At 40.7% G+C, this 17,053-nt stretch overlaps 1 protein-coding gene across 1 annotated transcript in view; it reads left to right on the forward strand.

Moving 5' to 3' along the window:
- PRMT3 (protein arginine methyltransferase 3) overlaps nucleotides 1-16,486 on the forward strand; it is a 105,476-nt gene extending 88,990 nt beyond the window's left edge. Inside the window, exons 13-15 of the mRNA XM_045016450.1 lie at nucleotides 1,073-1,123; nucleotides 1,321-1,408; nucleotides 15,819-16,486. Of these exons, the coding sequence (XP_044872385.1) occupies nucleotides 1,073-1,123; nucleotides 1,321-1,408; nucleotides 15,819-15,928 (249 nt within the window). The 3' untranslated portion in view covers nucleotides 15,929-16,486. The remainder of the gene's footprint in view (nucleotides 1-1,072; nucleotides 1,124-1,320; nucleotides 1,409-15,818) is intronic.
- Nucleotides 16,487-17,053: the final 567 nt, after the last annotated feature.

Raw genomic sequence — 17,053 nt, forward strand, 5'->3', positions numbered from 1 at the left:
TGTGGTAGAGCAGTGGTTCTCAAACTTGGGCCATCGCTTGTTTAGGGAAAGCCTCTGGCGGGCCGGGCCAGTTTGTTTACCTGCTGCATCCGCAGGCTCGGACGATCACAGCTCCCACTGGCCATGGTTCGCCGCTCCAAGCCAATGGGGGCTGCAGGAAGGGCAGCCAGCAAGTCCCTCGGGCCGTGCTGCTTCCCGCAGCCCCTACTGGCCTGGAGCAGCAAACCTCAGCCAGTGGGAGCTGCGATCGGCCGAACCTGTGGATGCGGCAGGTAAACAAACCGGCCTGGCCTGCAAGGGGCTTTCCCTGAACAAGCGGCGGCCCAAGTTTGACAACCACTGTGATAGAGGACATGAGGGTCCCTGTACTGGCTGTGCCCTGCCCTCCATGCACAGGGAGTTTGTGTAGAATAGGCTCCATGTCATTCAGGGAGATAAAGGAAGCCCCCATCCACAGCCCCTCTTTATGTGTATAATTGCACCCTAGGTGCATGTTGTAGCAGCCACAGAAGAGAGAGCTGGATTTACCCGTTTGTGTGTGTACCTAAAGAATAACTGTTGTAATATTAAATAGCTACGATTTTAAATATTAAATAAGTGTTCATTTTTAAGTGAAAGGTTGTGATTAAAAGCTGCAGTATAATGCAATGTAGAAGTCTAATCTTTTGACTTTCAAATGGAGTCTTGCTTAAGAGAGCGTCTGTCAATAATATGTCTGTTTTTTCCTGAAAGTACAGACTTCTTGTTTAGACTGAAGTGACTCATCACTTCAGTTGTAAAACAGAGTTTATGGCATGCTTGGAAGTATTAGAAATATGTCTATGAATTAATTCAAGAATTGTCTCCATCTATTCTGTATTATAGGTTTCTAGTAAAGTTCAAATAGTGTGAATATCTGAATTTCCTGAATTACCCCTGAAGAAACATGGAAATGATCTATGTAATGGAAGAAGTTACCTTTGCTGCTTCAAAAAAGCATATTTTGTTCATAGAAAATGTAGAGAATCATGGGTGTCACTATTATTGTACTTAATATTCCCTGTTCATATTTGTTTTTTTCCTTTTATTATAGGCAGTTGCTGGCTACTTCGATATATTTTTTGAGAAGAACTGCCACAACAGTGTGAGTACTGGGGATTGTATGTTCAAAATTAATTATGTCAAATGTATTGTACTTTTTCAGTTTGTCGCCTCAAGGTGTTTGAGAGCAAGCCTATTTTGCTGTTGCAAGCATTTGAAGTGTGTTTTGTGTAATAGATTAATGTAGCATGATATTAAAAATGTTGTACTTCATCAGATTTTTGAACTCTGTCAATTCAGGTCATGTTCTCAACGGGTCCCCAGTGTACCAAAACACACTGGAAACAAACAGTGTTTCTTCTGGAGAACCCTATTTCTGTAAAAACAGGTATGCTTTTTTATTTTCTTTTATTTTCAATGTAATATAGTTTTTGATGTGACAGTACTATAAGTTACAAGTCACTGTTAAATTATGTCTTAAAACGTTTTTAATGGTGATACCAGGTTTTGACCATGATAATTTGAAAGTTCCTTTTTAGAATAAGCAGGGAACTAGAAAATGCATCTATTTATGTTTTTATCCTGCTTCCATAACTATAGTCTGGCTTTGTTTTTGAAAAAATTGCCCTACAGATATAGATGGTTTTTCTTTTCTGTCGCCGAGTAATATAAAACTAGCTTATTGCGGTATTTTCTGTTGAGTATTTATCAATCTTACAAATGTTTTTTTAAAATGTGACAGTTGTACCCATTTGTTTAAGTTCCCTATTTGTCAAATTATGTGTCGTTTTATTGAATGCCAGTGCAGAAGTATGCTTAAATTAATATATCAGATCAATGACTACATGTTTTGCTGTTGCTCTTGCTCTTAAATTAATACTGTTGAGTTGAAATGATGAGTGTCACAACGCCTAAGTCCTTTTGTGGATATAGCCCAGCATCTCTTGCTATACATCGGGATGAAACAAAACTCTAATGTAAGATTTCATCTGAGAACATTGAAATTAAATAGTGCTAATGAAAATATTAAAGTAGTATTTCAGTATATCTTAGCATTGTACAGATATTAATCTTGAAAAACATCAACATCTGTGGCTAAGTAGTTTAATATTACCCCCTATTTTACGGAGAGGGGCACTGAGTCACCCTAAAGGCACAATATTAATCTGTGGCAGATCAAGGATTCGGATTCAGGAACTCCTGGCTTCTCTTCTTATGCCCAGTCCACTGGGACAAACTTCTCCCTCTTGTTTTGGGTAGTATCAATCCTTTTTAAAGCTTTACAGCCAAAGTAGACAAAAATAATTTTTACTGAGCTATGTTTGTAACTGAAGTTGTCATTACCATCTTGTGAATTAAGAATGCTTATCCTCTCACATTCAGTCATTATGAAGACTATTTGTATACTAATAGTGCCTAGGGATCAACCAAGAATGGGATCAAGAATGTGCTAGTCACTATATAAAAGCAGAGTAATAGGTGTTCCCTGCTCCACACCAGACAGATAGAGGGTGGGGAAAAACGGAATATTACACCACAAGAAGAGTGAATATGCGATGGCTGCAACTGTTTTGTTCCATGACTTTGTTTAGTTAGGTAATAGCCTAAACAGAAAGACAAGGGAAGGGACAGTCCAGAAAGAAGAACGTGGCGAGAAAGCAGCGTAGGGCATGACAGCAGGTGTGAGATGAGGCTGAAGTGAAGAGTTTGAGGGAGAAGGCCAACAAGGGATTGGAGCAAACAGACAATCAATTCCAGGCATTAGTGTCCATTGCCTGCTTAAACTGCTTCTGCATCTGCTCCTGCTTGCTTCAGTCTCTGTCTAGCTCTTCCCTCCAGTTTCTTTCCCAAAGGCCACATAGGTGCTAGTGCCCCAGAGGAAGGTCTCCACAGGTGGGAGGATTTCACTAGTTGGGTGCCATTTTCCCCCCTGCATCCTCAGTGCAGTAGTACCTGCTTCAGGTAAACATGTGCTTTGCAGTAATCAGCAATCCTACTTAATACTATTGTTCAAGCACAAGGGCTCATTCTACTACTTAGTTGCTTTATGTGTGTGCGCAGTGTTTTAAAGGCAAAAATCACAATGCAGGTGCCCAGTATGTTTGCAGGTTACCTGAGAGCATGTTGATGCTGCAGCAGCTGGGATCTAATGTTCCTAGTTCTGCTCATTCTCATTTGCATATTCTTACCATTGTAACTACTTGGGTTCCTCCATAAATCTCCAAAAATCTGTTCTGCTCCATACCTATCTCCAGAACCCTAGGGTTCAGTAACCTCTCAGCTAACCTACCACAACTTCCTTTTCACCTCTGTTCTTTCAGTCCTTTCACAATGCTGCTGCTTAATTCTTCCTCTTGCCACTTTGACTAGGTTACTCCCCTTTGATTCCCTTCACTGGCTTTTGCTTGCCCTTTGTCAGACTCCAGTTTCTCATGCTTGTCTCTGTACAGCTCCACTCCTGCCTATTTCTCCTCTCTCGTTTCTGTCTACTTCTTCTACCAGTGCTTATGCTCCTCACAGACCAATAGCTCTAGCACCACGTTGGTGCCATTTTCCATACATACTTTTCACCTGCTGTAATAGGTGACCCCCCTCTCAGCATTTAGATCAAAAAAATGCAATGCTTTGGGCAGCATGGCTGCAAGCTCTTGCCAGGCCATGGCTCTGCAGCTGTGCTGTCCGAGCCGGTGATCTGTGCTGCGCGGTGGCGCGTCTGCCTCCAGCTGGGCGGCGCATCTGCCTGTCCTGGTGCTCTGGGCGGCGCGGCTGTAACGCCGCCAGCCACCAGTGCAACAGGCAGCATGGTAAGGGGCAGGGAGCAGGGGGAGGTTGGATAGAGGGCAGGGGAGTTCGGGGTGGTGGTCAGGGGGTGATGGTGTGGATAGGGGGCGGGGCGGTCAGAGGGTGGGGAATGGGGGTTGAATGGGAGCAGGTGTCCTGGGAGGGGGGGCAGTCAGGAAGTAGAGGGGGGGTTGGATGGGGCGGCGGGGGAGCAGTCAGTGGCAGGGGTTCCAGGGGTAGTCAGGGAGAAGGAGTGGTTGGATGGGGCAGGGGTCCCACCGGGGTGGGAGGAACAGTCACGAATGAGAGGAGGGGTTGGATGGGGCAGCAGGGGGCAGTCAGGGGCAGGAGCGGCGCCAGAGTTTCTGGCGCCCTAGGCAGAATTCAGGGGGCGGCATTTTGTGCACTCCCCACGGGGCGCGCAGGAACTTCCAGTTCTGCTCCCGTCGCGCCGCCGAAGAAGGACCCTCTGCCAAAATGCCGCAGGCAACAGCGGCAGTCATTGAGCTGCTCAATTGCCTGCCGCTGTTTTCCGCGGCACGTCGGCAGAAGGTCTTTCTTTGGCGGCACGCCGGGAGCGGAACTGGAAGCTCCCGTGTGCCCCGTGGGGAGCACACAAAATGCCGCCCCCCGAATCCTGGCGCCCTAGGCGACTGCCTAGGGTCGCCTAATAGAAGTGCCGGCCCAGGTCAGGGGACAGGGAGGCAGGGATCCTGGGGGGGGCCATCAGGGGACAGAGAATGGGGGGGGGTTGGATGGAGCAGGAGTCCTAGGGGGTGTTGTTGGGGGTGAGAAGCAGGGGAGGTCGGATAGGGGCCTGGCTGTTTGGGGAGGCACAGCCTCCCTTAACTGGCCCTCCATACAATTTTGGAAACTCGATGTGGCCCTCAGGCCAAAAAGTTTGCCTGCTCCTGCTCTAGGAAGATGGTTAAAGACTTAATATGAGTGTTGAGTTCTATTTCTTCCTTTTGGTTCAGTGAGTGGTTCAAAATTCTGCAGCCAGTGGGAAGATAGACGTACTTATTACCTATTTGTTCAAAATTATAAATTATGTACCCTTGGTGACACTTGCTTTCCATATTTTATTTGGTAAGGATGCTTGAGAAGATGTTATGACAGTTACAGAAAAAAGTAAATAATGTTATTCTTTATAGCAATGGTCCCCAAATTTTTCAGTCCACCCCTACTCTCATCCCCCAGGGCCCAGAGTGGGGCCGTGGCTCCTGGGGAGAAAAGGAGACGGAGACAGGAGTAAAAGGGCCGAGGTTGGGGGCGGGAGTGGGGACAGGAGCGGAGCCCTGTGGGGGCTGGCCCAAACTTTACTCTGCACCCCCCCAGTGGGGCATGCCCCACTGTTTGGAGACATCTACTTTATAGTGACTCTGAAAGCAGGTTTATATAACCAGTTTGCCAAAACTCAAGTTATTTTTGTCCACCTTTTCTAGTCTAAGTAAAACATTGTTAAAATTGGCATAAAAAATTAAATCCTCATTCTCCTATTATCAAATATACAAAAGTGCCTTTTTGTTTTACTTGAGTTGCCTGAAGTGATTGTAAAGCATTTGTTATATTATTAGATTTGCTGTCTGCAATGCTTTTGGCTGATTGAGTCTATTGCATATTACTTTAACAGGAAAAGGGCTGCATTATGCCAAAGCATGACTATTCAGTTCTGCAGCATGAGCTAGTTCAGTCCTTCCTTTGTATCATGCCAGTTTGTGTTCTCAAATTATACATCTGTGTATTTTTCTTTTAAAGCTAACAAATGTATGTGTATTCTTTTTTACGTTAGTGCTAATAATACCAAATACAATGAGACTGCTTTAAAAAAACAACCACCCACACCTGGTTGGGAAAGGCTGGAAAGAATTATGTTTGTGGGGAAATGAGAGAGGGAAAAGATTCAGTATGGGTCAGAAGTTCTTGAGACCAAGTTAATAGAAATTAGTCATAATGATAATCATGTGAAGAGTTGTCTGTAACCATCAACTTAAGCCAGAACTATGTAGTAAACCAAGAAATGGGATGTTTTAACCCTGTAGAAAGAAGCTACTGCTGCTGATTAAATCTGAAAGGTAACTTTTTTGTATTTTTTTTTTCTGAGTCTTGAAGGTGATGAACAATGAAGTAAAAGTGCTGTGAGCATGCTGGATTTGTTTTTAATAATTAACAATGCAGCAAAATGAAAGAAACTAGAGGGAGAAGCCAACTGACATTTTATTGGCAAGACACACATTTTTTTTTTTTTTTCCATTTTGAAGGACGTTGCTGTGTGAACTCTCTGCAGCTGCCAGTCAGGCTTCAGATAGCCACCCTTAGAAAGCTTGAAAATTCCTTTTAAAAAACAAAAGCGATACTTTATATCTATTTGGATTGTTAGGGAGGAAAAATTGCATTTGTTTCTTGATTTTTTTCCATCTGCTGCTTTCCACCATTAAACATTTTTGCTAAATTTCTCCAAACAGAAGATTATAAAGAGAAGATCATGGGTTCATGAGTTTGATGTAGGTCCAGACATATGGTAAATAAATTTAAAGCTTCCAAAAATAACCTTAAAAGTCTCTCTGTTGAATTTTTCCCCCCTCCCTTATAACAATGCATTAAGTTGAAACAGAAAATCTGTATGCAAACAAACTCCATTAGCAATAAAACAGCACATCCCCGTTATTTTATGTTCTTGATATTGCCTTGCGGTGGAAATAAAACCTTGATGTTATTGTTTTTCCACAATGCCAAAAAGGTTGAGCACAGCAAAACTGAAATAGGACTCGTGCAACTAAACCCTGTAAAATTCTTGATTATCTTTTTACTCCTCCTCAGTTTCCGCCATAATGAGGTTGCCATTTGTAAGCTAACAACTTTAAAATGTTAATTTTCTTTCCTTGAGTTTGTTAAATAGTAGGAAATCGGCTTTGGCACAATTAATATATCTTCATGCTTTGATTTTAAACTGAAATACTTCTACATTCCACATTCAGTTATTGGAGAATTTAAGTTGTTAAATGAGATTCTACTTCCTATTCTGCCTATCTACCATTGCAATTAAATTCTCTGTTGTAACTCTGTCACCATTGCAGTTGTTCACTGATAAGTGAAGTGGTGATATCTCATCCTTTTTAAATCTAGTTTTCCTTGCAGCCTGAACTTTAAGGTCAAAGGGGACCAGGCCAATGAAACGGCTGATACCCAGCCTTTTTTATATTGGTTTTCATTTCTTTAAGAACTTCATATTTTAATATCTGCATTGAGGAAGATTGTCAGTATCTTGCATATTATGTTACGACATGTCTTTCAGGACCTGACATTAAAAACTGCTCTCAAGGTTTTTCAGGAACCTCAGTAACCTACTACTTCAAGCACTAAGGGAGAGGTTTTCTCCTTGCTATTGCCTCTTTTATGCTGCTGCAATGAAAAAGGGATGTTAGAGCCCCAGATCTGGCTAGTGGAGAATTCACCCTGGCTTTGTGTTAGACTGTTTATGCACCCCTGTCCAAAACTCCAACATAGGGGGCATATTGGAGTAGGAGAGGCACATAGCGCTACAGGGGTATTCCAAGCAGCATTGCTGAGTGTATGCAGGTGGGCCCAAGGTAGGACAAGTGGGGACAGGGTATTGTAATTTAGGCAGCAGTCCAGGGCCAACTGGGCTGCAGTGACCCTGCAGCCACTCAGAAATGGCAGGGCATAAAGGTGTCATAAAACCAGCTTATCCTCTTACCCCTTCCCTGGCCTGTCTGTTTACAAAATCTCACTGTAAGTATTTAGTCTACACCACCGTGCTATCTGAGCATAAAACATCCCAGCAACTGATCATTGTTTTCCATCCCCACAATGCAATTGCAAAGTGCTTCTGATGCAGAGGTACAGCAGTATGTGGTCCGACTTGAGGAAATCCGTAATATCTCCACCTGCAAAATCTTCGTGAGGACGTGGTCATGAGCCTTCGGACATGAAAGCAGAATCCTAGAACACTAACAAGTCCCTTGAAACATGTGGTCTCATGAGTTCAGTTTTATGTCAGCAGTAGGGATCACTGAAGTGGGGCTGCTCTTCGGCGTTCATAAGCTGGTGATGACAGCAGCAGAAGTTACAAACCAGGAAGAGATAGTGGGGTGGGTGGCTATGGCTGCAAGTGTCTAGGATCTAAGAGAAGATAAATGGGAGGCGTAGCAATATGGAAGGAATAAGTAGAAGTTACTAAGTTTAAGGCAAACAATCCTTTGGAGGATTTCTTATCCTTCCATGGGTGGCTTTTTTGTTTGTTTAGTTGGTTGGGTTTTTTTGCTCATCAGATGAGACGGAGGGTTTAAGACAGGATTTTTCAACCCATGGGTCAGGACCCAAAATTGGGGTTGCCAGAATGTTTCAAAGGGTCATGTGACGGCTCCTGTGGCCCCTGCCCCACGGGGCTGGCTGGGCTTGGCTCTCTGCTCCCAACACTGCAACCTCTTGGGGTCCCAGTGCTACTCAGGTTTAGTCCAGCCGTCATGATGACGGGAGTCCGGGTAGGCCAAATTTGAGTGAGTGGCACTGCAACCCCATGAGCCAGGTCACAACTCCACTCTCAGATTTTCTCTGGTCGGGGACGCAGAGCCAAACCTGAGCTGCACTACAATCCTGGAGATTACAATGCCCAGCGTAGAGAGCCAAGCCCAGCCAGCCCTGCAGCACAGGAGTTGCAGGAGACGGGATCCAACAGAAACCACCCCAAGGCCTCTACCCCCAGACTATTTATTGAGTTGCAACGGGCCATAAACATTCACAAATGGGTCCTGAGCCCAAAAAGGTTGAGAACCACTGGTTTAAGGAACCAATTTTCAAGCCAACTTTTCTAAGCAATAGTGCTCATTTGAGGTTTATACCCAGTTAATTATGATATAAGACTTTGGATATGAAGCCTAGTTATACAAAAAATAAATTCTGGTTTGGATCTTGATAAAATCTAAATTATGCAACTATTGTCTGTCTCTGTCCCAGATGATTCTCCTGTTGAAGCAGATTACATTCACTGCCTTTTCATAAGTCATTAATCACTTGCTGTTGGGTCATGAGGATTGGAGAAAGGGGTGCAGTTTGCCTTGAGGTGGGATGGGAGAGTAGCCTGCTCTTTGAATTTCCACCTTCAAGTCCATAAACCATAAAATCAAAAGAAGGGAATAAGAGAAGGCTTTGCTCAGGTTACTTCCTAAAACCAAAAGGGTGTGTAAACACTTTTTCCAGATATTGAAGAGCCAAGAGGTTTTTGTTACTAAAGTGGGGTGTGTGTGTCTTTTTTCCATATATAAAGGTATACAGTAACGAATGCTATACACGCTTCTATTTCCCCCTTTCTCATAATGCAAGAACAAGGGGAGATTCAATTAAACTGAAAGGCAGAAAATTTAAAACTGCAAAGAAATGATGCAAAGAAATACCGTTTCACACAAGTGTGACTAATTTGTGGAACTCATTGCCACAAGACATGATTGAGGCTTAGAGCTTAATGGATTTTCTTGTTGTTCTTAAAAACATCCAGTCTTTTTTTTAAATCCTGAGTTATAGTAGTAAAGACTTTTTAAAAAAATCATCTTTGGAAGGGATCTAAAATCCTATGCTTCAGAGCTTAAATTTAAAAGTCATGGCGGGTAGAAAGAAATTTACCCTGTGTGCAGATTATTGCACTATTTCTTTCTCTAAAGTAGCTGGCCCTTACTCCTTTCAGAGATGTGATACTGGAGTAGATGGATCACTGCCCTGACCCAATATGAAACTTCCAGTGTTGACACTGTACAAATATAGATGGAAGTTATGGTCCCTGTCCTGAGGACCTTTCATACTCATTGATAATACAGAGCAGAGTCACAATAATACATCAGAGGTATTATCAGTGTCATATCCATAGCATGCTACCATATGTAGGGCAATTGCAAATATGTAATTTATCTTCTTAGATTATTTTGATTTGGAAATAGAGGCACTTTTTTTAATCTGTTGCGATAGCAAGTTCCTTGCTGCAAGCATTTACTGCAGTATTTTTTTTTCTTATTGGGAGACAAAATTAAAGGTTTTCTAAGGAATGAATAAAAATGCTGGAACAGGATTATAACGAATTCAGTTTTGTCCTAATCGAACTGCAGCACTACAGTATGGTTTATTTGCATCCTACTGAGCATAATAAGAGCAAGGTAATGCAGTTCAGTCCCAGAGAGAGCTTCCTCTGCAGCTTATAAGACAGTAGAGCTCTTAAAAAGCATCAGTCATTTTATATCTCCATGACATAGATTAATTGTTCTGATCTGCCTCCCTGTTACATAGTTACACGGCCATTGCTCGGTTCAGCTACAGAAAAGGCTATTCAGAAAGGCAGATTTAACGTGGGGAAGGCATAGCTGTGCCTCTTGACAGTGCATTACATATTGATTCTCTGGGTCGTTTAATGCAATTAACTTTTTATAAATAACTGAGGGCTCTCTTTCATGAAATCATCAGTAAGTTGTTAGAGATGTTCTTCCTCAGAGCTTGCCTTGAGGCTAAATGTCTTCCATTTGCTGGTAATGAAGTAGTTAACTGGTATCAAATCTTATTCTTTTGCTTGACAGGATTGTTGCATTTAAATAACTAGTCATTCCATTTTAACAGTGTATTTGTGTATAGAATAACAATTACCACAGTGGAGCAGTCTTGTTGAGCAAAGTGGACATTTAATAAAAGCTCAGCTGGAATTTCAGGGAAATAGCTAAATAATTCTAGAATTTGAGAACAAGATTTGTTTTTATTGTCCTTAGGAGGGTACCACTCTGCCATGTTTTAACTCTTTTCTTGAAAATCATTCTTGACTGTGAAAGTATTCTGCATCCTGTGACGAACTCTTGCTGTTCAATCATTTTAAATGTGGATCTGGTGTCGGATTTATGTTTAATATGATACCTGACAGCTGCAAGAATAGATTTTATTTTAATCCGTTTAAATTTGAAACCAGCAGTCCCACTTCGTTTTAAATAGTGCAGATATGCTGCCTTTTGTTGGCTCCTAACTTTTATTTATCCAAAGACAGCACTATAAATTTCAGCTTTTTCAGCAACAAAAAATGTTGCAGACGTTGACAGTCTTTTTAGAAATCCTACTAAATAACAAGTATCTCTAGCTGCTCTGAGACTAAGAAGGATGGGAGAGGAGACTGGGATGCCAAAGAGGCAGAGGAGGCATAAGAAGGTAGCAGAGGCTGGGATTCGGGGTAGGAGGGGGCAAAGATCCGTTAAGGAGCAAGGCCTGCTGTGGGAGCAGCAGAGTAATTAGTGCTTTATATGGATAGCTTTCTACTTTATTAATGCACCATTCAGTACCATACATTTTTAAGCAGAACTCCTGGGGGGGGGGGGGTTCTGCTTAAATTGATAGTACATGGTTTAGTATATGGATTTTCCCAATAGTAACTATTTACAAATAAAAAGCACAATTCCATTTTGAAACCCTCTTAAGGCTGAAAGAAAAATACTTCCTTTGTAAAGCTTTTTCCGTTATCTTTTTTCTAAATATTTTGGAAAATGTTAAAGGAGAGAGCTGCCAATTTAATCTATTAACTGTTCGTATTTATCTTCCAAAAAACTCCAAAACCCTAGGGATAATTCTGTTGCACATCTGGTCTCAAATTTTTTTCTCAAAATAAAGGTAGCAACAACATTGAGATCCCTCTGCTAGATAATACTGTTTATAAGCGCAGAGGTCAAATTTCCCCACAATGTGGAAAAATATCCATATCGGATGATGATTGCTTCTGAAGAGTTGGCGGGGCATTCATGTGTAGCATGATGACTTACTCTTAATTCTTGTGAGCATCAGAATGGAAGGTGTGATGTGTATGTGCCAATAAACCAAAGTTAAACCGTTACAGTGCATCTAAATTTAATGCATTGACATTTGCAGTCTCTTTTATGAGTCATGACTAAATTTTTGGATGCCATATTAATTTGTATTTAACTTCCAAAGGTGTTGCATCTCCACAACTTCTGTTAACTTAGGAAATGCAGGTGCTTAGTGCCTCCAAAAATCAGGCTGCTGCTTAATTTTAGACATTCGCGTATGAAAAGTTTGGATCATGTGAATTAAACTTCTGTTTTTAGTGCAATCCGGCATAGAAGTACTGATAGTATTAAAAAGCCTTGCCCATGGTAATGAATTTATAGATTTTTTTTTTTCCCTTCTCTAATGGCCATTAACCATTATAAAGATCTAGGCTGTGTCTACACTGCACTTTCGTTGGCAGGAGAGCATCTCCCGTCGCTGAAGCTACTGCCCCTCATAGGGGATGGTTTTATTTTGTCATCAGGAGAGCTTTCCTCTGGTGACAGAGTGCCTACCGGGTGTGCATTACAATGGCATGGCTGTAGCAGCGCGGTCGTGCCGTTGTAAGGTGTGCACTGTAGACATAACCCTAGTCTGACACCTGCATAACACAGGCCATAGAAATTCACCCACTGATTCCTGTATCAGACCCATAATTTCTGATTAAAATATGTGCCTAATTTTTAGTCTGAATTTATCTAGCATCAGCTTTTATCTAGTGGATCATCAGTTCTTCATGAAATTATGAAATAGGTGTTTCTGTATTTGATAAATGATCCATTTTATTATACATGGGTTTAAAATGAGCTCTCAACTAATGGACCAAGAAACACAATTTGTGCTGCATTCATACATGTATTCAAAAAGTTGTAATGAAAATTAAAGCAAACTTTGAAGTAGGCACTAAATGACAAGTATGAAAAGAGTCCCAGCCCTGTACTTTGACAAATGGCATTTTTGTATAGCAGCACTTCACTTTTAACTGTTACAGTACATTCAAAGACCTAGTATTGGTTTCTTTTTTATAATCAAATATGTAGTTAACATAATGCAAGATGAACCGCTAACTAGATGAAATTTGCAGGAATTCTTCTGAATTGGTTAACTTAAAAGTATGTCTTGTGCATCTAGATTTTCAAAATATTCCTGCATACAACTTTGTGTTCAGTTGTGCATGTGTAAAAGTGACATACTTTATACCCACAGTCCTGTTTGTTCACGTGCGGTGAACACAAGTGGATTTCATACAGGGTGTTCCAGTACAGAGGACATTGGACTGTGGGTTAGGACACTTGGGCCCTAATTCTGGTGTCTGCTCTGGCCTCTCAAATGTGTTCATTGATAACTTATCTGAAATTGTAGGGGTTTTTTTGAAGTGTTTTGGTCAGTAGCAAGTGCTGTTTTGAGTCATTTGCAAGTCCTTGATCAAAGAACCAGAAATGAAGATTTACTGCATTATTTCCTTTTTTGTTTTTAATAACATTACAATCTGAATATATAATAAATTTGAAAAGTAAGCAACTGTGACTAGTTGCAATTGTTAAAAATACTTCAGCATTTATGTGTACCTCTTTATTCTATGAAATAGATCTCTATCCTTTGTTTGTTCAAATCCATGAAGCATGGATCAGCTGTTGGTAATCTTCATAATTGTAAACTCACTACTGTCCTCTTGGTCTATGAATCTTTCATCAAGAAAAGTAAATTTTTCTAGAACAACTAGCATTGTAGCTCTACAGAAACAGCTATTGTCCACTTCCTACGTCAATAGTAAAAACTTGCAGAAATGTGTACCCCTTTGGATACACACTTTAAGCCTTACCTGGGAAGATATTTTTATATAACTCTGGAAAATTAAGGGCTGGATCCTGCCTACAGGCATATGTATCCACAAATCTTAAGTCTGCTACGACACACTAATCTTAAAAAAAAATATAACTATGCATACACAGGTACAAATTAATAGTATTAATTTGCCCTTATAATACCACTTTTCATTATAGGATCTAAAAGTGCTTCACAATCAATGAGCTTCAGAAACCTCTAAGATGATAAAGAATATATAGGGAAGTTTTTATCCACTACTGAAGCACAAAAGTCTCTGGGATAAAACACAGTAGCTGTCTAATAGCACCTGTTTAATAGCAAATTCAGCATGTCACAAAAGATTAAGATGAACAGAACGTTAAATTGAAACATTAAGGGGTGGAATTTAGGTGGATAAATGCAATTACCTCAGTTGGGATATGGCCAGCAAACCAAAGGTAATCTCCTCCCTCCTTACCGTTCTGAAAAGGGCTGTGGGGCTGCTGTCAAGGTGTCTGCTTGATGTCTTAGCCCCCAAAAAACTGTTGCTAAATGACAATTTTTGTTTGGGGTTTAACAAAATTTAATACTAATTGTGACTGATCTGACAGTGATTTGCCATATCCCGGACAAACCTTATGGAATTAAACCTCATAGAATTCAGTTTAATACCTGTGGAGTCCATTGTATTGAAAATGCACATATTTGTGTATTATTGTGGGATTGTATAGAACTTCTTTAGGAGGAAGGCGGGAATAATGCAGTCTCTGGGAGATATTAGGAACTTCAAAGGACTTTCTGGGTCAATAAGTGTGAAGTGGATTTCCTAGGAAATACTTAGGGGTGAGAGGAATGCAAATGACCCACCTCAAATCCATCTTTTTGAAGCTGCACTTTGAGCAAAGACCCACTGTCTGGCCGATTATCTAGTCATGAACTCTTCAGAGTCAGGCTGGGTAAATGAGTGACTCCCTTGCTCATAACAGTTGTTCATAGCAAAGGATGTAATGAATTTGAAACTGCAGGAAAATCCTTAGGTGGGCTTTGAAGGTCTCTCCTGATAGAGCCCATGTTGCAGTTGAGGTGATCTCTGGTAAGCTTATTAGCATGTGTGTAGGTTCTGTATTGCTTTTAGTATGTTTTCTCTGTATTGCTTTTACCTTAAAAATAAATTGGTTCTTGCTTAGAAAACTCATTGGAAACTTACAAGTGTGTCAATTACACTATGTACCATCAGAGGAGAGAAGCAAAGCAGGCCTGCTTTAGATAGACTATCTTTTTCTGAAATGACATAATGAAGGCAGGGAACTATTGAGCCTGGAAATACCATAGTCAGGAGGGAGAGGAATGCATGTCTCTGCCAGCTATTGCCTCTCTGGGGTGGAGCCGGAAACCTGAGGGTGGGTGTCCTCGATGGACAACTGAGGGAAAATATAGGTGTAATTGCCCTGAATTGTGACAATTATGTTTGTGCAGTTTTTTAATTTAATAAAGTTTTTTTATTTAAACATTCCCCAGCAGGACCTGACTCAAAACAAAACCATCTTAAAAACCAAGGCCAATGTTATTGCAATACAAATAGGAAACACTCAGCATACATGGTGAAAAGTGAACTAGACTTATACTGTTCTTATACTGTTCACTCAGTTTTAACTCCTCTGACATGGTTGTAGTAATGTCCCTTGTTTAAACACAAGGAAGGAATGAAGAGATGTCCACTTCAGGGAGTAATACTTTCCCTTTAGTAGTGTGCTATGGTTAACACAAATGTTTACTTCATGAAGAAAATTTGTAATATGTTGTTAAAGAATTTAAAATTTTAACGTTTCCCTAGGGAATGAGAACTGCTTCTTAAACTCAAGGGCAGAAGTGATACCAAAATGACTTTTTATATCTGCTATATTAATGAAGTATTGAGAAATGCTTCCAGATGCTATTGCAAGTGGCCTGCTAAGCAGTTGGTGTGCAAATCTTCTTAACTGGAGACAATTTTTGAGAGTCTTGGGGAAGCAGAACTCTGTGTATGCAGGACATATTGAGTCCTTTACTATACAATCTGATTATAGCAATCTTGATTGGAATTAATAGTTCACTGGATGGGTCAAGTGAGAAGTTAACAGGTATGATGAAACCTAACCTATGTCATGGTAAGTAAATCAGTTTGTCCAGATTCGTAGTCAGTGATGTTACTAATTGATAGAATAGGGAGATGGTTTCAGCATGTAGCTGTCGTAATATTTTGTGCCTTTTATTCATCTCTTGTCCTCTAAAACAGGCTCCTCATGCAAACCAGTAAAAAGAGATAAATGTAACACTGCTGTTTTAATCAAGCCATTCAGTGTATCCAACTTAGTGTAAATGCAATCATTGTTTGTGTTTTGCTCTTGTAGGTGAGGCCTTGAGAGGAAAGATAACTGTCCTCAAGAATAGGAAAGATCCACGGTCCCTCATTATAACTCTTTCAGTGAACAATACAAAACAGACGTACAGCCTGCAGTGAAAATACTACACAGACTTCAAGAAATGCTAATTTTATATGTATCTGATGTCAATTTTTCTAAACAAAAATGGTGTTTGGCTCAAGAATACAGCAAGAGTTGGAACTGATTGGCATTGTGTGGTCTTGCAAAGGTGATAGATGAGATGATGATGAAACCAAATCTGAGTGCATTTCCTGTCATGTGGAGAGAAGGAATGAAAATGATTTTAATTTAGGTGAATCTGCTAGAAAAGTCAGATACAGCTCTGACATTTACTGTAACGATAACATGCTGTCTGTAAAATTTTAACTCAGCAGAGCATAGTTTATTCTTACTGTGCTCACTGGCAAACCGGATGATTCTCACCGAAAACGGCAATCTTGCATGGTTTCTTAGCTAAGATCAAAAGAGGGCAACTCCTGCGCAGACCTCGTTTTTATTTGGAACAATTCAGTAGAAGTAAGTGCTTCAGGATTTGGCCCATCATGCTCTAGTGATGAAAACTACGTTTGTTTTTATAAACTTTCTATTACTGTATGATGTAAATTGCACTTGTCAAAATAAACTATCCAAGTACATTTTGTTATTCAGTTGCCTTAATTTTCGTTGTTCATTTATTGGAAGATTAAGAACTTCAATATCTACAGTGGCTCTCCTAGTAATTACTGACGCTTTTCCTGTCCTGATCTATTGGACTGGCTTTTGCAAAGTTGCACATGTATCTGGGTAGTACCAATATCCTTCATCTGCTCTTGACGTCTTCAGAGCATAGTGACACAAAAATGCAGTCAGTTGTCGTCATATGTCCATCTTCTACAATTCAACAAAACCAAATTCCATAGAGCTAGCAATGAAGCTCCATTTATCGAAAAGCAGAAGGCAGAAAGTCTGGCGGTCCTGACCGTAGGAAAACTGAAGGGATGCAGGTGCATCTCTGACATTTACCAATTTGCTGGTCACAATGCACCATTGATTGCATTGTGACCAGAACTGCTACCAGTCTTTGGGCTGAATTGCAAGTAGTGCAGCCTTGTGAACGTATTATCCCATTTCCCACCTACCCATTTCTTGCCTTTTTGAGTTGGAATTGTGGGGCTTGATTTGTCCACAGTGAAAAAAATTTGGCTTGGACTTTGTGCACATGA

The sequence above is a fragment of the Mauremys mutica genome, chromosome 4, assembly GCF_020497125.1.
Source record: "Mauremys mutica isolate MM-2020 ecotype Southern chromosome 4, ASM2049712v1, whole genome shotgun sequence".
In the NCBI taxonomy this organism is placed as follows: domain Eukaryota; kingdom Metazoa; phylum Chordata; order Testudines; family Geoemydidae; genus Mauremys; species Mauremys mutica.